General features: G+C 56.0%; 1 protein-coding gene across 2 annotated transcripts; it reads left to right on the top strand.

Annotated features, from left to right (window-relative positions):
• The first annotated feature begins 61 nt into the window (after positions 1–61).
• Positions 62–27,074, top strand: RET (ret proto-oncogene). Of its 2 annotated transcripts, XM_069541488.1 has the most exons (17): positions 62–181; positions 1,509–1,704; positions 3,081–3,280; positions 5,348–5,606; positions 6,335–6,460; positions 8,113–8,223; positions 8,800–8,922; positions 10,563–10,819; positions 13,464–13,611; positions 15,069–15,176; positions 16,258–16,472; positions 16,556–16,678; positions 18,907–18,977; positions 20,508–20,645; positions 21,703–21,802; positions 23,512–23,659; positions 24,986–27,074. In XM_069541488.1, exons 1-17 carry the CDS (start codon positions 77–79, stop codon positions 25,141–25,143), a joined length of 2,586 nt encoding a protein of 861 aa, XP_069397589.1. In that variant the 5' UTR covers positions 62–76; the 3' UTR covers positions 25,144–27,074. The 2 variants fall into 2 exon arrangements, with proteins under 2 accessions (XP_069397589.1, XP_069397590.1); XM_069541489.1 differs by lacking the exon at positions 24,986–27,074 and having other exon boundaries at positions 10,698–10,819; positions 23,512–24,328.
• Positions 27,075–27,995: the final 921 nt, after the last annotated feature.

The raw sequence follows: 27,995 nt of genomic DNA, 5'->3' as shown, positions 1-27,995 counted from the left end.
GGACCGCGAGAAGCGGGAGAAGTATGAGCTGGTGGCTGCGTGCACGGTGCGTGTCGGCACGCGTGAGGAGGAGGTGATGGTGCCCTTCCCCGTGACTGTGTACGACGAAGACGACTCTGCGCCCAGCTTCCTCGGGGGCGTCGACACCGCCAGTGCCGTGGTGGAGTTCAAGCGGAAGGAGGTACCTGTCCATTTGTCTGGTGCTTGTTTGGTGTCTCTCTGTTCCGTGTCTGGATTCCTCAATCCGCCATTTATTCCTCGGTCTGTTCAGCGGTTCGTCTAGCCATCCAGACATGTGGCTGACCGTCCATCTAGCTATTCGTCTTTCATTTGTCCATCAGTCTGTGTGTCGGGGTTTTCTGTCGGTGTCCAGGACAGCTGAGGAGGAGGGAGGAGGCCAGCCCCACCGGCACCCAGCTGACCACTGCCTTGGGAGGCCGGGGGCCCTGAGTGCCCAGTCCGTGTCTGACGCCCTGGGCTGGGGGCCCCAGGGCTCACATCGGCAGGGATCTCCCTGCGCCCCATCCAGGCCCCACCCTTTTCTGGTCCACGCAGGTGGAGCGTGACTGCCACCTGCTGGGCCTCGGGCTGTCCTGCAGCTGGCAGGCCAGCAGGAGCAATGGAAGGGTGGGGGCGTAGAATGTTGTCACTGCCTGCTTCTCTGGGCACCCCAAGAACAGGTTTGGCGGATAAGCCGGGGAGAGGAAAGCACATGACACGGGGAATGTCTCACGAGCCTGGCAGGACCCCCTGGTGGTGACATTGGGAAGCTTGGTTAGCAGTGAGAGCAGAGATGCCCTGTGACTTTGCTCAGAACCTTCCTCGTGACCCTTTCCATCCTGGTGTACAGAGCATTAAGATGCTTGGAGGAGGGCTTCCCTGGTGGCGCAGTGGTTGAGAGTCCGCCTGCCGATGCAGGGGACATGGGTTCGTGCCCCGCTCCGGGAAGATCCCACATGCCGCGGGGTGGCTGGGCCCGTGAGCCATGGCCGCTGAGCCTGCGCGTCCAGAGCCTGTGCTCCGCAATGGGAGAGGCCACAACAGTGAGAGGCCCGCGTACCGCAAAAAAAAAAAAAAAAAAAATGCTTGGAGGAGAGCATTCTTGTGGATACCTGGGCTTGGATCCCAGGTCTGCCGTCTGTCACTCTATGGCACTGAGCTAACTCCTCAGCCTTGTGGGGCCTGGTTTCCTCAGGGAAGAGTATGAGTGCTTGCTCTGCTCTATGGGGACCTAGATGAGGTCTTCAGCAGAGCACCAGGGCATGTGCTCTCATCCATCCTTATGGGGCATCTGTAGATGCCTGTCACACCTGCTGCGCAGGTGAGCTGCAGTGGCCCAGGAAGGGTGACCAGGGCAGGCTGACTAGGGGCCCCAGGGAACTTGAACCCAGGTCAGTCTGTCCCTAGAGCCAGCTCTGACTGCACACACCTGGTCCACTCGTGGGGCATGTGCCTTCCCACGGTCTCTGGCTTTAAGGGCCCTAACTGGCACCCCCTGTTCTCTGCAGGGCACTGTTGTGGCCACACTACGCGTCTTCGATGCAGATGTGGTACCAGCATCCGGGGAGCTCCTGAGACGGTACACAAGCACGCTGCTCTCCGGGGACGCCTGGGCCCTCCAGACCTTCCGCGTAGAGCACTCGCCCAACGAGACCTTGGCCCAGGCCAACGGCAGCTTTGTGCGGGCAACCGTGCATGACTACAGTAAGAGAGGCCAGATGCGGCCTGGCTGGGCCCCTTGGGGAACCGGCGGCCCACTCTCCTTGGACGGGGCAGCACCCTGCACACACAGACGCCTGTCCTGGCCCTCTGAGCACCAGGCAGCCGCCCCTTTCACTCCTCCTCCCAGCCTTTGTCTCTGCTGGGCTTGCCTGGGCCACCTTGGTGGGTGTTCGCAGGCTGTCCTCTCCACGAACTGTCCTGAGGCCGACCCTGGCAGGACACCACAACACCTCCCCGTGCTGGCCACGCCAGGACTCACTGCAACACGTATGTCGTCACCGAGACCTCCCTCTGGCCCCTGGCACCTGCTTTGCCACCTCCCAGGTGCCCGAGTGCCCAGGGGTTATTATTGCCCCCTCCCCCCACCAGCAACTCTCTACTCACAAGGGGTTGATGTATCCATACAATAGCAGCTCAGTGTCCTAGAGTCGGAGGGTTCCCCGATGATTGTCCTGTCTGGCTCCTGGAACGCGCCCACCCTCAGGGCTGAGCTCCAGGTGCCCGCATTGCTCACCTGCCAGACGGGGCATACTCATCCTCAAGCTTCCCTGCCTCCCTCCCCTGCCCTCCTGCCCGTGTTTTCTAGCATCACCTTTCAAATACCGCACTTGCCCTTGGGTCCTTGTTTGGGGGTCTGCTTCTGGGGAACCCAGGATCACTGGTGCCTTTACCCCTTTCTGGCTGGCCTGATCCTATTTGTTTCTCATCCTCCCCTCCCCCACCAGGCCTCTGAAGCCGTCTGTCCTGTGTGAGGGAAAACGTCATCCTTGCCCCTGTATACTCACTCTGGTGCCCTGTGCACCAGAGCCTCCCCTCCCCCTTTCTGTCTCCACTAAACTAAAACCTTAGCCTTGGCACACGGCAGGTGCTCAGAAGCGTGGAAGCTCCTGGGTGCTGGAGGCCTGTGGAATCCAAGGGTCCACGGGGCTGCTGCTGTTGAGAGTTCCCAGGGTTCCCAGGGGCTAGCACAGTCTTCCCAGGGCCTGGGTGGTGGCGGTTCTTTACCTTGTGTGGCCTACCCCACACTCACATCACACACACACACACACACACACACACACACACACACACACACACACACCCCCAAGGTTACCTCCCAGCTGAGAAGGGTCTTCTGGGCTCCCAGCTCAGCACAGCGACTCACTACTTTTAAATAGTGGTGCTACCTTAATGCCTCCCGCCAGGTCTGCTATCTGTGTCCGTGTGGGTGGAGGGTGTCCGTTTCCACGTGTGTGGGGGGAGTGCGTTGGGGAGGAGGCATGCAGCGGCGTGGGACAGTGGTCCCAACCCGCAGGGCCCCCGCCCATCATCACCGTGTGCCGTCCACACAGACACACCCCCTCCCCCACCCTCCTCAGGGCTGGTTCTCAACCGGAGCCTCCCCATCTCGGAGAGCCGGGCCGTGCAGCTGGCAGTGCTGGTCAACGACTCGGACTTCCAGGGCCCGGGGGAGGGCGTCATCCTCCTCCACTTCAACGTGTCTGTGCTGCCCGTCAGCCTGCGCCTGCCCAGCACCTACTCCTTTGCCGCGAGCAGGCGGGCCCGCCGCTTCGCCCAGGTGAGACCCCAGCCTGCTGCCTGCCTGGGGAGGGGTGTGGAGGGGCAGGAGACCCCCAGGGTGGCGTGCTCCGTCGAGCAGATTTCAAGCAGGGCTGGGGGGTGGGTGACACCCCCTCCCTGAGCTAAGTAGTGCACGGAGTGGCCCCAGGGAGCTGCAGGCACGGGGCCAGGAGGGCTGGGGCCATGGAAGAGTCATGAGCAGGGCTCGTAGGTTTTGTGGGCCCCTCTTCTTTGCTCTCTCCTTTCTTGGCATCTTTAAAACATTTTGTACTCATGAAAGAGCAGCGCCAGGTAAATCTATGCATGCAGACTTGGAAAGACGTTCCTGGTGAATTAAGTGAAAAAGTGGTTTGCGTAAGTGCTGGTCTCAGGTGGTTCCCTAGGTTCAAAACGAAGTCCTCATTGCTGGAAGTTTGCAAGAGTGCAAATGCAGGCAGCAATGAACGGTGGCGCCCTCTGCAGGGAGAGATAGGGAGCGCTTCTACTTTCCACTTTTCTGCAAGTCTGTTTACTAGAGCTTATTTTGCATTTGTCGTTGGAAAATAATGATTAGAAATGGAAAAAATAAAAGTAATAAGTATTCGTCAAAGGAGATAAGGGATAGACAGGGGTGATCTCTTTTTCTCATATTAGCCAGTGTGTAACATTTTGGTGCAGTTCTTCCGAGAATGTGTCTCTTAAGCGCTTTTTAAAGTTCACTTGTGGTTACAGCAAGCATATGACTTAACGTACTGCATTCTCCTAGTGGGGCAGCTGTGGCCACATCCTCTTTAGAACATCCCGTTTAGGGCCACCTCCTATTTTCCAGTGGTTTTGGCAGTTTCTGTGTTTGGTTCGCTTACCTCCTGGCAGCCACCCAGGGCCAGCAAACGAAGAACCCCACCCTTGGACACATCCAGGCTCCCCAACCTGCCACCCAACCTCGGGCCTTTCCTGGAGGCAGGGGTCAAGGGTGGTGGGAGGTGACAAAGCAGAGGGGCCTGAGGGGTGTCTGGGGGTCTGAGCTGGAGCAGGCATTGCTGGAGGTGGGTCACCTGTGCTCCAGCAGACTCAGGAGGGCACAGGGACCCGAGTCCCAGTGCAGCCTCAGACGCACTGTGGTCTCTCACCGGCTCCCCAGTTTTTATGATTGTAAATTGAGGATGATGACCTTGGGCAATTTTGAGGGTCACTGGAGAGAGTGGAAGTGAGCCCCGTTTGTACAGGGAAGTGCTTGGAGTCCAGCAGGTGGTTTTACTGTGACGTCGAGCGTGGGCTTGGAGGAGCCTGGCTCTGCCCTGGGCCTGAGTCGGGCTGAGCAAGGGCATGGTGTGTGGCTGCAGGCAGGGCCCTATCCCCGCTCCCCCCACCAGGCCCCCAGCCCTCAGCCTTGACTAGTCAGAGTTTCTGATCTCAAGCCACCCGCAACCCTTACGGTAACTCAAGTGGCTGAGGGGGTAAATAGGAGAGTTCAACTGACCAGCTCCAGGCCCCAGGCCACAGCTGCCAGCATAGCATCCCTGGGAGAAGCATCCCTTCTCTCCAAGTCCCAGGAAGGCCCCCTGGGTCCCATGTGGGACAGACAACCATGCTGCATGAATCGTGGCCCGGGTGCCGTGTTCTGACTAACCAGGCGAGTGACCTGGCTCGCGCGTGGACCACCCCAGGTGGGAACTTTGCTTTGCTCCCAGAGCAAAATTGGCCTGGCCAGAAGAGAGGGAGGTGTGTAGGAGGCATACAGGCTGCCTTTGGGCCTGAATGAGTGAGCAAGTGAGGGATGAGCTGGGCAGGCCAGCAGCACCTCCCTGGAGGGCCAGCCCCCAAAACCAACCCCAGTGCCCCGTGTTCCTTCACCTCTGGCTCTGAGGGGCAGGTATGGGTGGCGGTCCCATGGTCTGGGCAGGGCAGGACCAGGCAGGCGGATGGTCTGCAGGTTCCGGGGGCGTGCGAGATGGGGGGATGGGGAGCTACCGTCCTGGGCTGAGTAGGAAACTGTCCTGGGACTCAGGCTGCCAGGGAGCCCCTCCAGCCACCCTCACAGGTGGTCCAGCCACCCAGCTAAGGATTCCCTGTGTCCCATGCCTAGATTGGGAAAGTCTGTGTGGAAAACTGCCAGGAGTTCAGTGGCATCCACGTGCAGTACAAGCTGCAGCTCTCCAGCGCCAACTGCAGCGCCCTGGGGGTGGTCACCTCGGCCGAGGACACCACGGGGACCCTGTTCGTGAACGACACGGAGGCCCTGCAGCGGCCCGAGTGTGCCCAACTCCAGTACACGGTAGTGGCCGTCGAACGGCCAACCCGCCGGCAAGCCCAGGCCCCACTGCTCGTCACACTGGAGGGGACATGTGAGTGCCAGGGCTGCGGGGAGGGTCGGGCTTCTCCCACAGAAGGGCCCCGGTCCCACTCCCCCTCACTAACTGGTGGCTTCCCTGAGCCTGAGCCTTCTTCCCTGTAAGATGAGAACACGGTGCACGCTGCACAGCCAAGCTGGAAGGATGACAGGGGGAAAGTGTGAAACGGTTTAGCCCAGAGTGACAGCATTGTGGACGGTCACTGCTGCCCACCACCTCTGTCGATGCGTCCTACCTATGCACTTGCTTTAGGGCTGCCAGATACAATAGAGGACCCTGGTTAAACGTGAATTTCAGGTAAACAACAAGCAATTTTTCTGGTGTAAGTACGTCTCGTGCAACTTTTGCAGTGTCTCTTAGAAGACAAACTTCCAAGCGTGTCACCGTGATATTAGGGACGTATTTACACAAAGCAGGTGTTCACCGTTACCTGAAGGTCAGGTTTAACTGGGTGTCCTGTGTGTCACTGGCCGAGTCTGGCCACCTCACACCCTCCCTCCATACTTATCTCAGCCCAGTAGCTGTCCCCGCTTTGTGACTGTGGTACCACCCCTTCCTCAGCAGCCCCCTCACTGCCCTGTGCCCCGGTGCTTAGTTACTACCTCCCCTCTGGGCTCAACCCGTGGGGACAGCTAAGCCACTGCTGCCCTCGCCCGTGGGTGCTGGCGGCTGGACACAGGGCCCAGGCTGGCCCCCTGTGATTTGCTTTCTGCCACCCCCAGATGTGGCAGAGGAGCCAGGCTGCCCCCTGTCCTGCGCGGTCAGCAAGAGGCGGCCCGAGTGTGAGGAATGCGGCGGCCTGGGCTCTCTGACGGGCAGGTGCGAGTGGAGACAGGGAGACGGCAAAGGTAGGCCCCGTGCAGAGCCGGGTGTTCGGGAGGGTGATGACGGCTGAGTGGAGAGGGCGTCTGTGTGGGCCCTGCCAGCCTCTGCGATGCCCCCCACCCCCGTCCACACCGAGTCTCTTCCCCAGCGCCTTGTCCCCTGCTGGGACTCCTGATGCCAGGAGAGGGTGGACATTAGTGCAGGGTGGCATGAGGACATTGGGGCTGTTTATCACCGTGGGATCACAGGTGCCTGAGGCTGGACTCGCTCTGGGCTTGGGAGGGTCTGGGCCAAAGTTGGGATGTGCGTGTTTTCTTTTTATTTTATTCTAAATTTCTGTACATGTATTTGTCCCTAAACTAGATGTGAATTGGCATCTGTGTCTCCATTTCTCCACCCATATACACATAAATTACATGTGCAGTTGTGAACATATTCACCCAATGCTTTTATTTTTTTTAAACTTTTTATCTTATATTGGAGCGTAGTTGATTAACAACGTTGTGTTAGTTTCAGGTGCACAGCATAGTGAGTCAGTTATACACATACACGTATCTATTCTTTTCCAAATTCTTTTCCCGATTAGGTTGTATGTAATATTGAGCAGAGTTCCGTGTGCTCTACAGTAGGTCCTTGTTGGTTATCCATTTAAAATATAGCAGAGTGTACATGTCAATCCCAAACTCCCTAACTATCCCTCCCCCAACCTTCCCCCATTCCCCCTCTGCTTTTATTTTTTTTTTTATTTCTTATAAATTTATTTTATTTTATTTATTTATTTTTGGCTGCATTGGGTCTTCGTTGCTGTACACGGGCTTTTCTCTAGTTGTGGCGAGCAGGGGCTACTCTTCGTTGTGGTGCGCGGGCTTCTCACTGCGGTGGCTTCTTTTGTTGCAGAGCACGGGCTCTAGGCGCACAAGAATCAGTAGTTGTGGCTCGTGGGCTCTAGAGTGCAGGCTCAGTAGTTACGGCGCACAGGCTTAGTTCTGCGGCATGTGGGATCTTCCCGGACCAGGGCTCGAACCCGTGTCCCCTGCACTGGCAGGCGGATTCTTAACCACTGCGCCACCAGGGAAGCCCTCACCCACTGCTTTTAGACACATAGTTCACAGACCCTTTTCAAAGATCCAAAAGGTGGATGAGTATAAGGTAGGTTACACTGTGCACATCATTCATAGTTGGCTTTAATTCATAAAAACACAAACTTTAAAAAAAATTCAAAATATCCAAAACAATCTTCAGAGAAGCTCTACCTGGGAGATCCCAGCCCAGGGAGCGTGGCCTCAAGCAGGAGGGGCCTGCACATCCTTGGGCTTAGCCCACTGCTGGCTCCAAGCCTCGCCCACCGGTGTGAGGGTCCCGCTCATGGTACCACCTTGAGAGGGTCCCAGCCTTGTCTGGTCTCTTCTGGCCTCCTTGATGTGAGCCCGGGCACAGCCCTGGGACTGCCCAGCCCTCACTGCCTGGGCTTCCCTGTACACCCCGGACCCCCAAGCTCTCCCCAGGGATGGGCTCCACGTGTGTTTTTTCTCGGCTCAGGCCTCGGTTTGCTTCTCCTTGCGGGGGGCGGTGCAGGCTTGGCCTGGGAGGCCCTGGGGTGCGGCCCTCCCGGCTCTGGCAGTCTGACCAGGATGGGTGCTCCCTCGTGGTAGTAACTGCCTGCTGTGTGCCATAGGGATCACCAGGAACTTCTCCACCTGCTCCCCCAGCATCAAGACCTGCCCCGACGGCCACTGTGACGCTGTGGAAAGCAGAGACGCCAACATCTGCCCCCAGGACTGCCTCCGTAAGCACCGAGCCTGCGCGTGTACCTGAGCAAGGGCAGGGCCTGGGAAGGGGGTGTAGGTAGCAAGCTGAAGGGGCTCGGACTCCCACCTGCACTTCAGCCAGGCCAGCCGACTTCCTGGGTTGCATGTGCTGAGCCTTTTTCTAACATTTCATTTGAACAAAGGGCTCTCCTCCCCCAAAGACTAGCACCTGCTGGCCTGACCCACCCTCTCCAGTGTTGTCCTGGCCAACTCATGGGAGTGCAGCGCCCTGTCCCCCATTCCACTGGCTCCAGGCTGCCCCTGCTGCCCGTGCTCTGCTTCTGAAAAGTAACCATGTGTGGACCTCAGCAAGGGCCCTGGGCAGCCTGTGGGTTCCTCCTCGCGCCTGCTGTGGCCAGGGGACTGGTTTGGGGGCCTGTCGTGCTGAGACTCCTGCCTGGGTGACACAGACTTCTGAGCTCACCGCGCTCCCTGGGCCTGAGAGTGCTGACCTCAGGTGGGGAGGGGCCTCTCACGCTCCTGTCTGGGTGGTCTGGCTGGTCAGGTCCCCCCGAGGCTGAGTGGGCTGCTGAGTGAGTTGTGTCCATCATCAGGGGGCGGCAGCATCATTGGTGGGCACGAGCCTGGGGAGCGCCGGGGGATTAAAGCCGGCTTCGGTATCTGCAACTGCTTCCCGGAGGAGAAGAAGTGTTTCTGCGAGCCAGAAGACAGCCAAGGTGAGCTGGCTGGGGCCACGCGGGCAGGGATCCCCACGCCTCCCTGAGCCCCGAGGAGCGAGGGAGGAAATTGCAGGAAGGCGCAGAAACCCAGGAGACCTTTTTCCTTCCCTCAGGGTCGTGGTTCCCCCATCAGTGCAGACTGGTAGCTGGGTCTGGGCCTCTAAGACTGCCTTCTGGCCTGAAGTTTGGTGGGGTTTTGGGGGTTTTTTTGGCGTGCCATGCAGCTTGCAGGATCTTAGTTCCCCAGCCAGGGAATTTTTTTTTTTTTAACATCTTTATTGGAGTACAATTGCTTTACAATGGTGTGTTAATTTCTGCTTTATGACAAGGTGAATCAGCTATACATGTATCCCCATATCCCCTCCCTCTTGCGTCTCCCTCCCACCCTCCCTATCCCACCCCTCTAGGTGGTCACAAAGCACCGAGCTGATCTCCCTGTGCTATGCGGCTGCTTCCCACTAGCTATCTGTGTTACATTTGGTAGTGTATATATGTCCATGCCACTCTCTCCCTTCTTCCCAGCTTACCCTTCCCCCTCCCCATGTCCTCAAGTCCATTCTCTACGTCTGTGTCTTTATTCCTCTCCTGCCCCTACGTTCTTCAGAACCTTTTTTTGTTTGTTTTTTTAGATTCCATATATATGTGTTAGCATGCGGTATTTGTTTTTCTCTTTCTGACTTACTTCACTCTGTATGACAGACTGTAGGTCCGTCCACCTCACTACAAATAACTCAATATCGTTTCTTTTTATGGCTGAGTAATATTCCATGGTATATATGTGCCACATCTTCTTTATCCATTCATCTGTCAATGGACACTTAGGTTGCTTCCATTTCCAGCCAGGGATTATAGAACCCGTGCCCTTGGCAGTGAAAGCACAGATCCCTAACCACTGAATCACCAGGGAACTCCCTGGCCCAAAGGTCTGTGGTAAGGGTTGGACTGGAAAATTATTTCTTTCACCAGATAACTCAGTGTCTGCTCGGACTGTCCCTGTGCAGGGCCTTTGCTGGGCCCATGGCATTGGCCAAATGGGTCCCCATCCTCCTAGCCAGAGCCTCTAGGTGCTGCTTCTGGGACAGCAGGTGCCCCACTGAGCACATGCGGATGTGCTGAGCCCAGGGATGCTTTTCTGGTATTTGGGTTGTTATTGCACAGCCTTAGGTCCTGGGCCAGTTTTCTTTCCTCCTTCCTTTATACTGACTATAAAGAAAATACAAAAGACATCAGGAACACAGGGGAAGAGCTGCACCTCCCCACCAGCGCCCCTGGGCCTCTGGCTTCAGTGCAGCATTCTAGGGTGGGTGGGTGCAGGTGTGCATGACGTCCGTTGTGTGACCTTAGGCAGGCTGTTTATAAACTCTCATTCCTTCTGGAAAAGGGTGGTAACAGTCTCCAACAGCAAAAACGTACAGACCAGTTCCTCCTGTGGGCCGCTTGTGTTGGAGGGCTGGCAATTACTCTCAGACCTTCACACCAGCAGGGCTCTCCAGGATGCTCAAAGCTGGTCACAGCAGACACTTCCCGGCTATCCTGGGCGTGGCGGGCTGGAGAGCTGCTCTGTAACAGCTCCTGAGGGTATTCGGGGTCCCCCTCCCGGGGTGTCATCTCTCACGGCCCACCCCCGCTGCCCGCAGACCCTCTGTGTGACGAGCTTTGCCGCACAGTGATCGCGGCAGCCGTGCTCTTCTCCTTCATCGTGTCCGTGCTGCTGTCCACCTTCTGCATCCACCGCTACCACAAGAACGCCCACAAGCCGCCCATCGCCTCAGCTGAGATGACCTTCCGCCGGCCTGCCCAGGCCTTTCCGGTCAGCTACTCCTCATCCAGTGCCCGCCGGCCCTCGCTGGACTCCGTGGAGAACCAGGTCTCTGTGGACACCTTCAAGATCCCGGTGAGGTTCCCCGTGTGGCCTCGGGGCTGGGGAGGCAGCCGCCCCCGGGGGGGAGGGGGCCTGCAGGTGGCGCCGGGCCTCTGGTCTCGGGCAGCTGGGAGGGGAGGAGGGGACGGGTCACCTGGGGCTAATGCGTTCTCACCCACCGGGAGGACACCCTGAGCATTCCAACAGCCCCCTGTCTTCGCTGAGCGGCCTTCCAGGGAGCGGCGGAGAGCGTGGAGCAGGGTGGAGAATGATGGGTGCTGATTTATATGGACTGAGATCTGGGCCGTTAGGATACGGGGAGGGTGGGCCGTGCTGAACCTGACCGGGAGCTATCCTGCAGATGCCCCAAGCGCTGGGAGGAGGAAGGCTTGGGGGAGGCGCTGAGGAGGACCGTGGATTTTATTCTCAGAGGGTGGGACCCCTGGGGGTGGGGCCCATGCTCTGCCTTCATTTCCGCAGGCCGCTCTGTTGGGAGTCTGTGGGGTGGGAGCCCCGTGATGAGGCACTGTCTCCATCCAGGCAAGAGAGGCTGGCAGGCGGGGGCTTGGTCAGGGTGGCAGCAGCAGAGAGGGGAGTCTGTCTCTAGCCCCGAGGGAGGGGGCACTGAGGGGCCTCTAGGGCACCTGCGGGGGAGCCTGGCCAGGGCCTGTGGCTGGCCGGTCGATGAAGAGTGCCACCCAGAGCCAGCAGGCTTCCCGAGCCCCTCCTGCATGGCAGGGCCTGGGCCTGCGGTCAGCGTGTGCGCATCAGACACCACCCCGACCTGGCCAGGCCACTCCTCTGCCTGCCATGCCCTTCAGCGTGCTTGCTGGGAGCGCCCAAGTTGCTGGCAGCCGGGTGCTGGGAGGGGCTGAGGGAGGTGGCCAGAGCCGAGGGTGCGTGGGAACAGAAGTTCCCCCCACGAGGCTGGGTAGGGAGCGTTGCGCCGTGTGCAGGAAGCTCGGCACCTGGGGGCCACCGTCCGCAGCCCAGGGTAGGAGGTAGCCAGGATTCATAGGAGGTGCCACCCAAGGGGTGCTGGCCCCTCGGTGAGGGTCTGGGCCGTGAGGGCTATTCCCCGACGTGGTGGCCACAGAGGCCTCCCTCCTGACTTCCCTAGTTCCCATCGCTCCGCAGGTGGGGTTCTCCGGCCCCAGCGGCATCTCAGCCTCCACAGCAGGCATGTGGGACGAGCCATTTGATTCCTTTAAATGCCCTGGCAGTTTGGGGCTGAGACGCACGGTGAGAGTGGTGCTGGTAGGTGCATGCGCAGGGGGAACTCTTCCGCAAAAACCACCCTCGGTCCGTGTTGCCTCCAGCCCAGAGCCCAGAGCAACTCAGAGCCGGGCCCAAGGTCCGGGGGCCCCGCTGACCAGCTCCGAGGTCTTCGATGTGCTACGCAATCTTTTGGCCTTTGTTTTGTCTCATGTAAAGTGGGGAATGGTTTTTGACGTTTTTAAGAGGATCAAATCAGTGATATCCACCTTAGCGCAGTCTCTGTGAGCAGTAAACTGTTATCCAGTGCAGTGTGGACAACACTGACCGTGTTGTCAGCACTGACCCTGACTATGGGTTCTTGGGGAACCCGAGATACCAGGACGCCCGGGAACTGGCTGGAAGGCGCCCCTGGCCATGGTGCTGAGAGGAGACTGCCTTGCTCCCAGATGTCAGAACACAAGGCTCTGTTCACTGGGGGGCATTGCATCCCCAGTGGTGTCATCTCCGTGTGTTAGGCGAGCCTGGCAGGGCACGGTGTAAACAGCACCTGAAGCCACACCCACTCACCACCCAATTGCAGCAAGGCTTGGGGGTAAAGGATGCCCAGTGCTGGCACGGGAGGGCAGGTTCCAGACTGGATTCAGCATCCCCAGAATTCAAGTACATGAGCCAGGCTGGGGGTCTGGGAAGCTGCCCTGGTGCGGTCTTGAGTGGGCATGGCATGTGGATGGGACTTCGGTGGGAAGGCGGGGGGGTGCAGGTTCAGGGTAATGACTGGGCCTATGGGAGGAGCAGGCTCTTCCACGCATTGGGGTGGAGGTTCCCGAGGAACATAGTGGCACCTTTCCAGGGGCTGCCACACAGGGAAGGTGTCCTTGACACTCCCACCAGTAGCCAGGGGTCCTGGGCTGGCTGGTAGGCAACTTGGGCCACTGTTGCCAGTTCGGTTCTCTTGGGAGTCCTGCGGGGGGGTGGGGGGTCTCTGGAAAGGGCACCTGAAGATCTGGGCTGCTGGCCAGTCAGTGCCTTGTGGCCTGGTGTCCAAAGCAGAGACGGTGCTGAGCAGCTTGGGCCTGACTCCCAGGGCAGAGGCCATGCTCCCCTGTGAGCACCTGTGGGTGCTGAGTAAGCCCCGAATCCCTCATTGGACAGACAAGGACATGGGCCTGGGTGGCACAGGGCATCTTCAGTAGACAGGGGCCAGCAAGGGTACGGACATGACGGAGTCCAGGCTGGTTTGTGGCAACACCTGCCTTCCCGTGCGGGAGACACATCATGTCACGGCACCTCAGGGCCTGACTGTGGGGTCCTGCCCTTGTACATGGTGACTGTCACGGGCTGGTTCAGGTGACGGTCAGTTGTCTGCACACTGGAGCTGTCCACCAGGTCTTGCCTTCTTTCTTTTCTCACCATCTTTCTTCCCTCTCTTCTTGTCTCCCTTCCTTCACACCCAACCTAGGAGGATCCAAAGTGGGAATTCCCTCGGAAGAACTTGGTTCTTGGAAAAACTCTGGGAGAAGGAGAATTTGGAAAAGTGGTCAAGGCAACGGCCTTCCGGCTGAAAGGCAAAGCAGGGTACACGACTGTGGCTGTAAAGATGCTGAAAGGTATCTGTCCAGGCAGTACACAATGATGGTTCTGCCACGCACACCTGCGGGCGCCCCAAGGGATGGGTGAAGCCATGCGACAGCCAGGGTTCTGGCAGCTGGCCTGCTGCCTCCTGAAGAGGCCCCCCCGTTGCTCTTCCTGAGTGGCTGCAGTCTGGGGATCCCCACCATGGATGATGTGGGCTGGCGTGGTCCCTGGAGAAGCAGGGTGAGGATGTTCCTCCCTTGGAAGGTTCTGGAGTGGTGCTACTTCTGTACCAGTGTTGGGTAAAGATCCGAGTTTAAATTAAAAGCCCTTTGGGTTTTGGACTGACAGCTCTCCCCAACCCAGTCTGCTGCATTCATTTCTCTCAGCCAAGCATCCACCAGAGTCCTGGTGAAGAGACCACCTGTAAGGACCAGTCCCTGCCCCCTAGGGCCCTGCCTTGCCCAATCCCCACTGGTCCTCAGCGGGTCTGCCCCGCCCCAGGCTTGCCGCAAGCTAGGCATCCTCACTGGAGTTTCTCAGCAGAGACTGGGCACAGCCAGGCTCTGGCCCAAGTGGACCGACTGAGGGCCCAGCGGCCGTGCAGTGGACACAGTCGACTGCTGCACACGTGGGTTCAGCAGTCGGGGGGCCGTGCAGTGCAGAATGCTTCTGGATACTTGCCCAGGCCCTCAGACTGGGGTCGCCCCTTGCCCATGAGATCCCAGGCCCTAAGGGGCACAGTGAGACTGGCCCTGGGTCACCTACATGTGGTCCAGAGAGTCCCAGTGCCCCATCTCCCAGCTGTCTTCTCATCTCCAGACAAGTCTGCACCCAGAGGAGGTGACACAGCTGGGCACTGGGCTGTGGGGCCACCGACCCAGGAGAACTGGGTAGCCACAGCTTTTGTCTCAGAATACCTCCACACCCAAGCTTCTGGTGGGAGCCCGAGCATGCTCTGTCCACCCTTGGGACACGCGTGCTCAGCGTGGCTGGAGGGCTTCTGTGATGTCTGGCGGTCTTCACCTTTCTGCAGGGCCTCACCCGCCACTGTTGAGCGCTTGGTCAGCAGGTGTTTGGGGACAACAGGGAGTCCCTTTACTTTCCCAGAAGGGTTAACGAGGGGGTCTCTGTGCACCACTGTCTTCGAAAGATGGTGATTGCAGGGAAATAATGCCATTTGTGCATACAGCCCAGCCCTGGGAGGCTTTCCATGGAAAGATCTGCTCGTGTGGAAGTGTGCTTCTCGGGTTCTTACTCCCCGGAGGCACACGAGGCTGCTGTTGACCCTCCCACGGGCTGAGAGTAGCTCCAAGCAGTGGGACCCTTGCAGGCCTCGTCTGAACCTGGGTAGGATGTCTCTGAAGGGGATAATGGGTCTGTGCAGACCGCCCCCCACCCCCGCGCTGTGGGTGCCGTGACCCAGCAGGGCTGCAGAAGGGGCTAACAGAAGGGACTGCTTTGCAACCTGCTGTGTTTATGTGCATTTCAGAGAACGCCTCGGCGAGCGAGCTGCGGGACCTGCTGTCAGAGTTCAACCTCCTGACGCAGGTCAGCCACCCGCAAGTCATCAAGCTATACGGGGCCTGCAGCCAGGACGGTAAGGCCAGCCAGGGACGAGCAGCCACCAGGCGCAGGCCAGGGGGCTCTGGGCCGCTCCATTCTGCCTCCTTCCCCTTCCCCATCCTTTCCTCCTTGGGCGCCTGTTCTCTCTTCTCCCGGAAGCAGGGGCTCTGGCTCCTGCCTGGAACGTGCGTGTCAGTGAGAGGGCCGGAAGGGGTACAGCAGGAGTGCTTGTGTGAGGCCTTCCCCGCAGTGTGTTCCCTCGGCCTGCAGGGCTGCCATGAGGTCTCTGGGGACATCCTGGTTGTCAGCACCCTGCTCCAGGCAGAGCCCCCAAGGCAGGGAGCTCCAGAAATGAGCACTGCCTCCTGGGCACGGGGAACCAGACATGCCATAAGCTCCGGGTGACCCCAACCCCAGCCCTCCAAAAGCATCCTGCTCTGCTGGTTTTCCAAACCTGCTGTACCACCCAAGGGACCTCCCACTGTGTGCGTGTGTGCGTGTGTGCGTGTGTGTGTGTGTGTGTGTGTGTGTGTGTGTGTGTGTGTTTGGGGTGTGAGGGAGATGGGGCTGACAGGGAGAGGGCAGCAGGGACACTGGTCAGAGCCAGCAGAACTCAGGGCTGGGCCTCGGGCAGGACTGCAGCCCAGAACTGCTGAGAGCAGACAGGAGCAGGGAGCAGGTGGCCACGGGCAGATTCAGACCCTGCCTCTGCCAGCCGTCCCCAGGCCATGTTGTGGCAGGACCGAGGATACAGAAAGACCTGACATCCTAGCAGCAGGGGGTGCCTCCCAGGACAGTCCTGAATGTAGTGACCGGCTGCCTGGGGCACCCAGGGAAGAGGTCACGCTCGACCACCCAGGCAGCTGGCTTTGGCATGGCCCCCGCAAGGCGGAGAGCCAGTGATGTGAGAGTGAGCTGGGGCTTAAGTCCTCAGGCTGCCAGAACGCAGGCACTTGCCCCCCAGAGCAGGGCTGGGTCTGTCTACCCGGGTGCAGAGCCTTCCCAGGGGCCCTGCGGCCTGACCTGTGCTCTGGGAAGCAGTTGCCCAGAGCTGGCCTGACTTCGCCTGCCCGGGGCACTGCAGGCAGCCAGCCCACAGCCCCCTCTGCCCCCAGGGCCGCTGCTCCTCATTGTGGAGTATGCCAAGTACGGCTCCCTGCGGGGCTTCCTCCGAGAGAGCCGCAAGGCGGGGCCCGGCTACGTGGGCAGCAGAGACAGCCGCAACTCCAGCTACCTGGACAACCCGGAGGAGCGGGCCCTGACCATGGGCGACCTCATCTCCTTCGCCTGGCAGATCTCGCGGGGGATGCAGTACCTGGCCGAGATGAAGGTGTGTGCCGTCCCAGCCCTGCCCTCCCCTCCGCCTGCCATGGGCCCGGGTGTCAGGGGTCCCTGCCGTTGTCTCCCTTGCAGCTCGTCCATCGGGACTTGGCAGCCAGAAACGTCCTAGTAGCCGAGGGGCGCAGGATGAAGATCTCGGATTTTGGTCTGTCCCGAGATGTTTATGAAGAGGATTCCTACGTGAAGAGGAGCAAGGTACCGGGTCCTGGGGCTCCCGGGCTGGGTGTGTGGGCGACCGTCAGGGTACCCACAGGGCAGGGGCAAGATTTTTATCTGGAGAAGATAAAGCAGGTTTTTAGAGTATAAATTTCCAGCCCTCATCCCTAAACCCTTCCCCAGTCCTGGGTCCCCAGAGACCCAGCTCAGGACTCAGCCCCAAGTCTGTTTCTTCTCTTCCTCAGGGCCACCCGTGGTCTTGCAGAGCTGCCCACTGGGTAGTGGGGACCCTGCAGCTTCTCTCGCTTTTGATCACTGTCCTTTTTGAAGGTCGCCTAACACTGCAGAAATAACAACCTTCTTCTCTGCAGTTGTTCCTCTTGATCCTACAGGGCGAAGGTCACTGTTTCCTTTAGTCCTTTGCTTAGAGGAGAGAAATGAAATAAACCCAAGCTTGCTATTCATTCCTTGCAGAAGGGAATGAATCGCTTTACAGGTGGGGATTCTCCTTAGGCCTCTCCTGGGACGAGGGCCTAAGAGAGTTTGGAAGATGCGCCAGGAGGCCCTGGAGACAGGGTCTGGAGTCGCAATGTAGGGATTTCAGAAGCTTTTTCCGAGTCACTGAAACAGGTGGTCAGGGCCCCTTCTCGGGAAATCTGGTTCCCTGGCGCGGTCCAGTTTTCTGTGGCATTGGTCTTGACCCTCTAGTTCTGTTGCCTTCTCAGCCCCTCTCTTGCAGCCTCCCTGTGACAAAGACTGGACAGGGCCAGCTCACGGGTACCTTCAAGACACACAGCTAGCCTGGCATTCAGAACATATGCTGCTCAAAAAGAAAAACACAAAAAGTGACGGCATACACCTCAGCTTTGCTCTGAGGGTCAGGAGAAGACCTGGTGTTGCCAGGGGCTGTGAGGGTGATGTTTAATTTCTTCTGGGGTGTCTGTTGTGACAGCACATCTCAGAAGTGCTGAAGGGGAAGTGGAGAGGGGCTGCTCCCTGCCCTGTGGAGGGCGGTGGACAGAGCTTTCCTGTTGACACATAGGTCCTCAGGAAGGCCCCGTGTCATGAAGCAAGAAGCACAATGTGGCCAAGCACATCCCCCAAGAGCACAGGCTGTAGGCAGCGTTGTTAGGAACACACCCCCCCCCCCGAAACAGTCACACTTCATTAAGGATATAAATCCTAAAGAAAATTTTTTTTAATTTATTTAATTTTTATTTTTGGCTGTGCTGGGTTTTCGTTGCTGTGTGCGGGCTTTCTCTATTTGCGGCGAGTGGGGACTACTCTTCATCGCAGCCCGTGGGCTTCTCATTGCAGTGGCTTCTCTTTTTGCGGAGCATGGGCTCTAGGTGCGTGGGCTCAGTAGCTGTGGCTCGCGGGCTCTAGAGTGCAGGCTCAGTAGTTGTGGCGCACAGGCTTCATTGCACTGCGGCATGTGGGATCTTCCCGGACCAGGCTCAATGTCCCCTGCATTGGGAGGCGGATTCCTAACCACTGCACCACCAGGAAAGCCCAAGAATACTTTTTTAAAAAAGAATTATAGTAAACGTTGCATTGAAGTCTAATGCATGCCTTTTAAAAAAAAATTGATTTCTGCCTTAAGGCTGACCTATTTGTACTGAAAAGCTATTTCTCGAGTTGCATTAGAAAGGATTTGTTAGGTCTGACCCCAGCACCTCTGTGGTAGGGGGCACTCTTTCAGAGGATGCTGAAAGGGCCCTGGGATAAAATAAGAGGTAAAAACCAGCCCGAAGGCACACACACTGATTTCTTCCCTCAGAGCTTCTCAGAAGAGCCTTTAGTGTGTTTGTTTGCATCTGAAGTCCCCAAGATGGAAAATGCTGGATGTCAGTTTCCCAAACTCGTTCACCCTCAGAAATCAAGGGAGACGTCGCTGCATGGTATTCCTGGCCCACCCACTGGGCAGCAGCAGCCAGGGAAGCGGCCATAGGGGGACCTGGCTTGTGCTCAATATCAACTTCTTGGGTTTCTTCTCAACAGGGCTGTGGTGCATGACAGGCACACGTTGCGTAGATGTGGGCAGGCCAGCTGACTCCCTCTGATGTCTCGGCCAAGCCTGGGAGGGCCAGGCTGGGGCTCCGGCCCCTGCGAGGCGCCAATACTGTACCCAGGAACACTCTGGTGTCATTACTCAGCATCCCCTCAGAGCTGGAAGAGCCTGGGACGTGGCCCCCCTTCCCCCCACCCGCCGCCAGTTCCCAGGATGTCAGAGCTACGTTAATGCCTCGCTTTCACATCCTCTTTAGGGTCGGATCCCAGTCAAGTGGATGGCCATTGAGTCCCTCTTCGATCACATCTACACCACCCAGAGTGACGTGTGAGTGGGTGTTGCCGTCCCGGGAGCGGGGGAGGTTACATGTGTATAGGGCCATGCTGCCTGTCTCAGCACCTCCACTGGGGAACAGTGCTGGCCCTGAGCGTCTGTCAGCTCATGCCAACCATCCAGAGTAAACCCTCCAAGCTGCCGGGGCTTTGTGTATTCCCTCAGCAATTGGTGAGGGCCCAGGCAGTAATTCTGAAAGCTGCTTCTTTCAGAGTGTAAGGGTGGAGTGTAAGGGTGTGAGCCGTAGCTGCAGACCCCCTCGCCTCCCTCCCTCTCCCCTCCCCTCCCCTCTCCGGGTGTCTCTGACACACAGGCTTAGCCAAACAGTTCCCCTCCTGTGGGCCTGAGCACAGGCTGGGCTCAAGCAGGTCCCTGGGGACTGGTCCCCACCCATAGACAGGGGTGGTCTTGAGTGAGTTTCTAGGCAGGTGCCCCAAACTACTCCAAGTTGGGGACCAAAACTCAGTCTTCCAGGTCCAATTACTTTTTTTTTTTTTTTTTTTTTTTTTTTGCTGTACGCGGGCCTCTCACTGTCGTGGCCTCTCCTGTTGCGGAGCACAGGCTCCGGACACGCAGGCTCAGCGGCCATGGCTCACGGGCCCAGCCGCTCCGCGGCATGTGGGATCTTCCCGGACTGGGGCACGAACCCGTGTCCCCTGCAGCGGCAGGTGGACTCTCAACCACTGCACCACCAGGAAAGCCCCCAATTACATTTTTGATAGTTTTCAAAAATACAACAGACTTGTTTCCAAGTGTTCCGCTCTGAACAGGCTTGCATATTTTGAATAATGTGGGCTGTGAAAAGGCAGTTCTTAGACAGTTTTAACAACTGTGTTCTGATTACAAAGTTGACCGTAAGAAAATTAGAAATGCATGGGAAAGCAAAATGAAGAGACTAAAAGCCACTAGGATCCCACCACCTCTAAGTAACTACTGCTGGCCCTCGCAGGCATGGCCTAGAGTTTTCTGTGGCGTGCAGGTATATGCTTTTTGTTACTGTAAGTGGGCTTGTGTGATAATACTGTTTTGTGATATGATTTTGTCCCCACTTCACAGTAAATTTTCTCTCACAGTTAAGTATGTTTTCTATAGCAGTGCTTTTTTTTCTTCTAAGATCTTACTAAAATTTGCAAGCACAAGAAAAGGTGAAGGAACTGTGCAGGGAGCCCTCTGCCCTGTGGCCTAGGTCCCGCCTACGTTTTGATGTGCTTGCTTGGCTGCCCTGTGCCATCTCTGATGCTTCAGAGCATCACCTCAGGGGCCAGCCGTGTGCCCTTTTGGGTGAGGGGGCTGAGCTTGGGCAGCGGCTTGGCAGGGGTGGGGGCAGGACAGGCAGATGGCTCATCCCCACCTCTATTCCCCACCCCATCTGTTAGGTCAGCACAGGCTGAAGCTGTGAGCACTTGGGCCGCTCTCTGTACTGAGGACTCGGGGTCAGACGCTGCTGGGGAGGATGAGTGTCTGGTGCGCAGAGGGCACTGCAGACCCAGTGCAACCACTCACTGGTCCTCTTGTTCCCTGCAGGTGGTCCTTCGGTGTCCTGCTGTGGGAGATTGTGACCCTGGGGGGCAACCCCTACCCTGGGATTCCTCCAGAGCGGCTCTTCAACCTTCTGAAGACAGGCTACCGGATGGAGAGGCCAGACAACTGCAGCGAGGAGATGTGAGCAGGCTTTGCTCCGGCCCAGCCTTCCTCAGACACAGACACACTGGACTTTGCTGGGGATGAGACACATGCACTCATTCCTTCCCGCTCCTGGGCAGCCCTGGGTGCCAGCCCAGGGCGAGCTCAGTGGCGGGTAGTGACAGGCGGGGCATGACGGGGCAGAAGTCAGAGAACCACCCTTGGGTGTGACGGCAGATGCTGGGGACCCTTGACTCCACTGGGGGCTGGGTCGGCCTCCTGGAGGGACTTACAGGGGTGGGGGGGGGGGAGCAGGACCTGAGGAAAGGTGGTGGAAGGATGAGAGGGTGCTTCAGACCGAGGGAGCAGCTTGAGCCAGAAGCCAGAGACCTGTCCCAGGATGCTTGGAGAGGGGTGGGTAATTCAGAATGGCCCCAAGGGCACATATAGGGGAGCACACAAGTGGCGGCACAAAGGGAGGCAAGGAGTGGGCAGGGGGAGCCTGGACTCTAGCCCTAGGGCACCGGAATCTTCTCATCTGATGGTGGTTCCATCAGACGATTCTCAGAGGACAGGTTGAGAACACATGAGAAGGGGTCATCAGTCAGAGAGACACTGGTCCATTCATTCTATAAAGTCTGTCATGTGCCTGCCACGTGCTTGGCTCGAGGCTAGATGGGGGAGCGCAAGGGTGAGTAGGTGCCACCTCCCTGGACGGCCTGGGCTGGCAGGCAGGGGCCCAGCGCACACCCACACAGTAGCTCTGGAAGCCCTGCAACGAGGCCAGGGCCCCAGGGGAGGGAGGAAGGTACAAGTCAGAGTGTGATTGGCAGGTGTTTGTGTTCATACCCGGTTCGTCCTTCATAAGAGTTTTAACGACCAGCATTTCTGCCTTAGCCATCATAGCACCAGACGCTGTGAGCCCCTGCTGACCCTTCAAACTCTGACCCACCTCAGAGAAGGATGTCAGTGACACAAAAACAGCTTTGAGGTTCAGGAACAGAGCCCGCGGGGCCCAGGGCACTGTACTGAGTTTGGTGGCTATGACCGGGCAGTCCTTGCTGGATCGTCACCGCCCACCTGTGTGTCCCATCAGGTACAGTCTGATGCTGCAGTGCTGGAAGGAGGAGCCAGACAAGAGGCCAGTGTTCGCTGACATCAGCAAAGACCTGGATAAGATGATGGTTAAGAGCAGAGTAAGTACCCCGAGACGATTCCTGGTGCCAGCTTCCCGCGGGCCTCCCGCCCTCCGGTCAGTGGAGTTCCCAGCGCAGAACGCAGAGTGAGGCTGCCTGGAGGGAGTTGGTCGTGCTGCCCCCAGGGGGAGCCAGCGACTGAACCCTTGTCCTTAATCCAGGCCTTTTGGGCTTCTTTTAAATCAGGAAGAAACCAAGATTTTTACCTTGACCCTTAGGAAGAGCCCTCCACAGATAGGGGTGGGAGGAAAATATTCCAAAGCCAAACAGAATCGTTTTCAATAACAGAACATGAGAAAGTAGAGTTGAAATGACTGTGTCCTAAATTCATATGCTGTCAGGGGCCCGGCTGGGGGTGGGAAGTGACTAGAGACCAGCAGAGACTGTGACAGACAGGAGCCCACCAGCTGCCCCTGAGAGGCCCCTCACTGTGGACACTTGTAACCTGTATGAACATGAGTGCCGGCATGCCGGGTCTTCTGAATTTTAAGGGATATTTATTTTGTTTCCCAGTTTTTTTGTTTTTTTGTTTGTTTGCGGTATGCGGGCCTCTCACTGTTGTGGCCTCTCCCGTTGAGGAGCACAGGCTCCGGACGCGCAGGCTCAGTGGCCGTGGCTCACGGGCTCAGCCGCTCTGCGGCATGTGGGATCTTCCCAGACCGGGGCACGAACCCATGTCCCCTGCATCGGCAGGCGGACTCTCAACCACTGCGCCACCAGGAAAGCCCTGTTTCCCAGTTTTTAATAGGAACTCATTTACATTTCCAAAACCTCTGTGTGGGCCAAACAGTCATATCCGTGTGCCTCCAAATTTACAACTCCAGGTGACTGAGGAAGTCAACAAAGTTTCCACTAACATTGATTAAGCAATCGCTGACTCCCATGTTCTGTGTTAGATGCTGGGCACGCAAGTAAACAAAACAGGCACAGACCTTGCCATCGTGGTTTTGTCCTTCCATTGACACATTTACTAAAAGTTAGTTCTTCAGAGCAAGATGCATGGACTCGGCCACTTGTAATAAAACTCAGCATCAGAGCATCAGTGTACTGTTTGGGTGAACCCTGTGAGTGCAGGGTTGTCCCAAACAAAGGCGATAGCTGATGCCAAGAGATGGCCTTCCTAGAACAGTGCCGAGAACCAGCCAGCAAAACGCTGGAACCATTCTTCACACGTTTAACCAGGGAAGTGGAAATAGCAGGTATTCAAGAATCGTCATGCTTGGGAGCTGAAGCCTATCTATAGCAGTGTCCTCTGCAAAACCCACATCAGTGCCTCAGATTTCTGAGTCCTGACATGATGTTCGAGATGCTTGGAGGGAAGCTAGAGAGTGCTCCTTGGCATTCCTGCAATGAGTCATGGGACTGCAGCGAGCTCTCTCAGAGCCTTGGGTTTTGTAAACAGGCTGATTCTCCAGTGCTGGGCCTGGTGCCCCAGTGCTGCAGAGAGAGAACGAGGACAGTGAGGGAGCACATTTGGGCCCCCAAGGAGGTGATTTTCGAAGGGGGAGCGATGAGGACCATGGAGCAGGGCCAGGCGAGGCAGGGGCTGGAGGAGCTCAGTGCTGGCACCCTGGCGAGGGGCTCCGGTCTCACAAGAGGCCAGTAGGCATGGGGTGGGACTCTGCCGGGGCTTCTGCTCTTGGGCAGGGAGTGGCGGGCGTGTCCAGTAGTGGCCTGCGCCGGGGTGACCAGCCCTCTCTCCCTTCCAGGACTACTTGGACCTGGCTGCGTCCACCCCATCTGATTCCCTGCTGTACGACGACGGCCTGTCGGAGGAGGAGATGCCCCTGGTGGACTGTAATAACGCTCCCCTCCCTCGAACCCTCCCCTCCACGTGGATTGAAAACAAACTCTATGGTAGAATTTCACATGCATTTACTAGATTCTAGCCACGTTGTTCCTCTCTGCACTGTCCTTACTCTCTGTAATGCTTTTTAAGAGTGTTTCTGGTCTGAATGAAGCCAAAGTCTGCTCTGAACCTTTTTGTTTGTAAATGTCTGACTTTGCATCCGTTTACATTCAGGCATTTTTACTATTATGTTTTTTTAAAAGGATGTGAAAATATGTGTAATTACCACACTGCCCAGCAACTTAGGACGATAGAGAAGAAAGAGAGCAGGGCAGAACTCTCAGGGGATATTGAGAAAATGATGACTAAGTCATTTCCTGGGTGGGTATCAAGTCATAGTACTTCTAATTTAACTACTGGGATAAATTTACCTGATCCGGGGAGGCATTTAATTAGAAAGGAGGAGCCAGCACCACTCTGCCTGCACTAAGAGCACAGCCAGTGGCCGCTCCCCCAGACCCTGCCTGGGTGGAAGGCAGCTCTTGGAGGCCACCTGGTGCTGGAGACCACAATGGCGGGGGGAGGGGAATGGGAGGACACACGCAGACTGCTGTTTTCACATCCTTTGCGTTACAAACTGTCATGACAGTTGTCACTTATGAAGTCAGTGCAAAAAGCTGGAGCAAAATGCTTTTTGAAAGAACGTAGTCTGTGGTGCTGTGGTCTTGCAATGGACAGTAAATATGGTTCTTGCCAAAACTCCTTCTTTTGTCTTCGATTCAGTACTTGAAATTTTTTCCTGTTTCCTAACTTCATCATGGATTGTTTTGAAATCTTGGGAGTTTCAGGCATTTTTCTGCCGAGATTGTTCCTTTTGCATGCCTCCTGGGTCACTGATTCCTTACTGGCTAGTGCTACTTGCCATTTGTCCTGTCGACGCTGTGGGGCTCGCCTGCGTGCACCCTTGGTTTGGAAGATTCTCCTCCGTGGTAGGCTGGGATGGAAGACAAATAGGCTCCTTTACGTTAGAAAACTTTTTATAGAAAGTTTCCTGCTGCAGTAAGCCATGTAGTACAGCAAGGTGCTGATGCCTTATGCTGCCTTAGAAAAAGAGTTAAACAGGTCAACAAGTATTTATCAGATTTGAGAGTCTGAAGCTTATAAAAGTCCAAATTGGTAGTTTCTGGTAAGCTGCAGTTACCAGAGAGCACGTGATGTTTCCGCCCAGATGTTACCCATGTTTTGGAAACCTGGAGCACGAAACTCTGCAGGCAGTTGGCCCAGAAACCAGAAGTTTGGTTTGAACCTCAAAGGGAGTTTTGCCAAGGCCTTACTGTCTGCACGTGGAGTTTGGGTTCTTCAGTGCAGAACAAATGATCTGTTTTCATTTTTAGGCATGTCAGACCCGAACTGGCCTGAAGAGAGTCCTGTACCACTCACGAGAGCCGATGGCACCAACACTGGGTGTCCAAGATATGCAAATGATAGTGTATATGCTAACTGGATGGTTTCACCCTCCGCGGCACAATTAATGGACACGTTTGATAGTTAACAGTTCTTTGTGAAAGGTAATGGACTCACAGGGGAAGAAACATACCGAGAACAGAAAGTCTGCTGGCCCCTCCTTGCACATTTCACACTGGCTGGTGATTTTCCCTCCCAGCAGACGTAGCGCTCTGGACCAGTGTTCTGAGTCCAGCATGTAGGTGTCCCTTCCTCTTCAGTCCACGGCAGCACCCAGCGCTGGTCTGGGTTCAGCAGTGAGCGCCGCATACTCCGTGCTCACACATGTGGGTCCCTCACGCACTCTCCGAACTGTTTGATTTTTCCGGTTGCCGCCAAACGAGGCCACACGATTTAAACATGAAGCACACACACCAAAAAGGCAGCAGGAAAAAAAAACTGGCCCAGACGACCTGTCCTTGTTCAGGATGAGAGCCCGGCCAGGCCTCGTAGGGTTGTCAAAGCCCAGCCAGGGCTGGAGCGGGAGAGGGGACCTCGGGACAGGCCTCGGCTCAGCCTTCGAGATCCTGAGAATGTTTTTTTTTTTAAATCATGGAACCTTTTCTTAGGGAGACGTTTGATTTTTATCATGATTAAAATGATTCTTAGATTTAGCACAGTGGAGAGACATGATGCCGCATTTGCTGTGTAGGTAGGTGGTGTGAGGGGAGAGGGCTCCCAGGACACAGTTGTTCCCATCGCTGAGTAATCACTAACCCCCTGACGAGAAGTGTGTGGAGGAGTGGGGCCGTTGAGTGGAGTGGCCTCATGTCCAAGGACTGCTGACCGCAGAGACTTGCGGTGAATCCCTGCACCCCACAGCCTTCAGCGTCCCCCCGTCCAGCGCTGAAAAGTGGCGGAGGCTCATCTCACACATTAGTGGGGTGGAACTTGTGCCCAGTTTCAAAGGGACAGTTCAGCTAGTTAGGTTAGAAGTAGCATCGACAGTGACACCTCTGATTACGATTCTGATGGAAAAGACAGTGTTTTGGCTCTTATAGAGCTTGTGTGAAAAGGTACATGTGTCCACTCTTCCTGTGTTTGTAACATAATGCTGCTATGGGAAGACATTTTTGTTTTTTAGGTTCTGACCGTGACTCGTAAGCTTCTTGTCATTCTTCACTGCCTGTTTGTGGTCACAGACACTCAGCACTCCTCCCATCCTGCCGGGTGGCTTTCAGGAAGTCCCGGCAGCTCTTCTTTCTGTCCCAGTGCTGTCACTTTGCAGGAGAGGGTCAGTTACCAAAACACTGCCTGGGCTTCATACTTAAACCACTGTGAAAGGACTTAATGTCGTCTCATTAAAATACTGGATTTTATAACCATTTCACGAAAGCAGTAAAATTATGGCATTTTTGTGGCCAGGAAGGCTTGGATGAGTATGTGGAGGAGCCGTGTGTGTGTGTGTGTGTGTGTGTGTGCGCGCGCGCGCGCATGCCCGTGTGTGTGCACACACCCAGGAAGAGCGCTGGAGAAACACTTACGGCAGATGCATTGCGGCTTTAGTTTGGGCCGTTGTTCAGACACGCTGTGTGATACGTTCTTTTACAAATATCTAGTTGTGGTAAACTTTGGGGTTTCAGCTGTGCTTAATGATAATCTTGTTAAATGCAGAAGTGGGGATAAACTTTCTCAAGTTATTAAGAATGCCTACTCAGTGTGAGTGGGTGCAGCAGGTTGTCCTCGGCAGGGTGAGAACTCCAGGTCTAACTGGCTGACCCAGTGATGGGGAATTAACCCTTGACTCATAATCTAATTGTCTATTCCTAAGTTATAGTACTCATTAGCCCTATCAGACAGAGTTTTCATATGCATATACACAGAGATGACTAACTATTAAGCATTACTGAGTATTAAGTAGCAATCTGTCCATTATTAAAATTTGTTAAATCTATTTATGAAAGGTTATTAAACCATACCATGTTAATTTGCTTTTGTAATCAAGGTGACTAAGAAAATAATCTCAGTTATGTAAATAAAATCGTGTATCTTAAAATGTGTAAACTTCTTTTCTCTTTTTAACTTCCTGGTTGGAAACATCAGGTTTCTGATTTTGAAGTTTCAGTGTAAGGAGTAAGGCGTCACAAGGGAATCTGTTGTGGTGACCACCGGGGAAGTGATACTGATTGAAGGACTAGGAGGTTCTTGGTGATACTGTTGACTTGTCTTGCATAATATGTACACGAACAGCCACATTTATAGTCATTGTTAAAACTCAGCTCATCCTGCTATTCAAGGAATTCCTTCCTTTAGGTTTCCTTCCTAAAATAGAGCAGCAGCCAGTGTCGAGTTCAGGTATTCTCTAGCAGTTTGCTGACTGCTTATTTCTTGAAGCTGGAGTTGGACAGTTGTGGGAGAGAATGTAAAATGCATAGACGTGACCGAAGGTCCATGAGAGGAAAAATTTTGACCCGAACCACTGTGAAACTTAAAATACTAAATGCTTCTGTTTATGTCTTCCTGTCGGGCTGTGTAGGAATGGTATGAGCTCCTCCTCAAAAACCTGGCAAGGAGCAGGTGGGTCAATAGGGAAACGTGAGTCGTTACCAGCATAAATCTGATTTGTGGTTGCCTTGTGCATTGGGTGCTGAGGGCCTGTGTCCCGTCCTGGGTGCACATGTGCACACACAGTCACGTGCCCACATCACCCAGGGGCTGCCCCAGGCCCGCGGTGCCACAGCTCCTGCCCTCAGCACCTGCATCTGTTCTCAGTTTCCTCCTTCAACCTGGACCACAGGGACAGGAAATAAACGTAATTTCTAGGGTCAGTTATTTGCTACAGCCTTTGCTTCTGAATGTTTAGAAACCATGTTGAAAAAAGCTTATACTAATATAACTAAAAACCCCTTTTTCAAGAGCAGAGAACTTCCATTAGGGGAGTGTGTGTGTGTGTGTGTGTGT

This window comes from Delphinus delphis, chromosome 16, assembly GCF_949987515.2.
Source record: "Delphinus delphis chromosome 16, mDelDel1.2, whole genome shotgun sequence".
NCBI lineage: Eukaryota > Metazoa > Chordata > Mammalia > Artiodactyla > Delphinidae > Delphinus > Delphinus delphis.
Note: the sequence above shows the minus strand (reverse complement) of the source record. Positions and strands in the feature narration are given on the sequence as shown.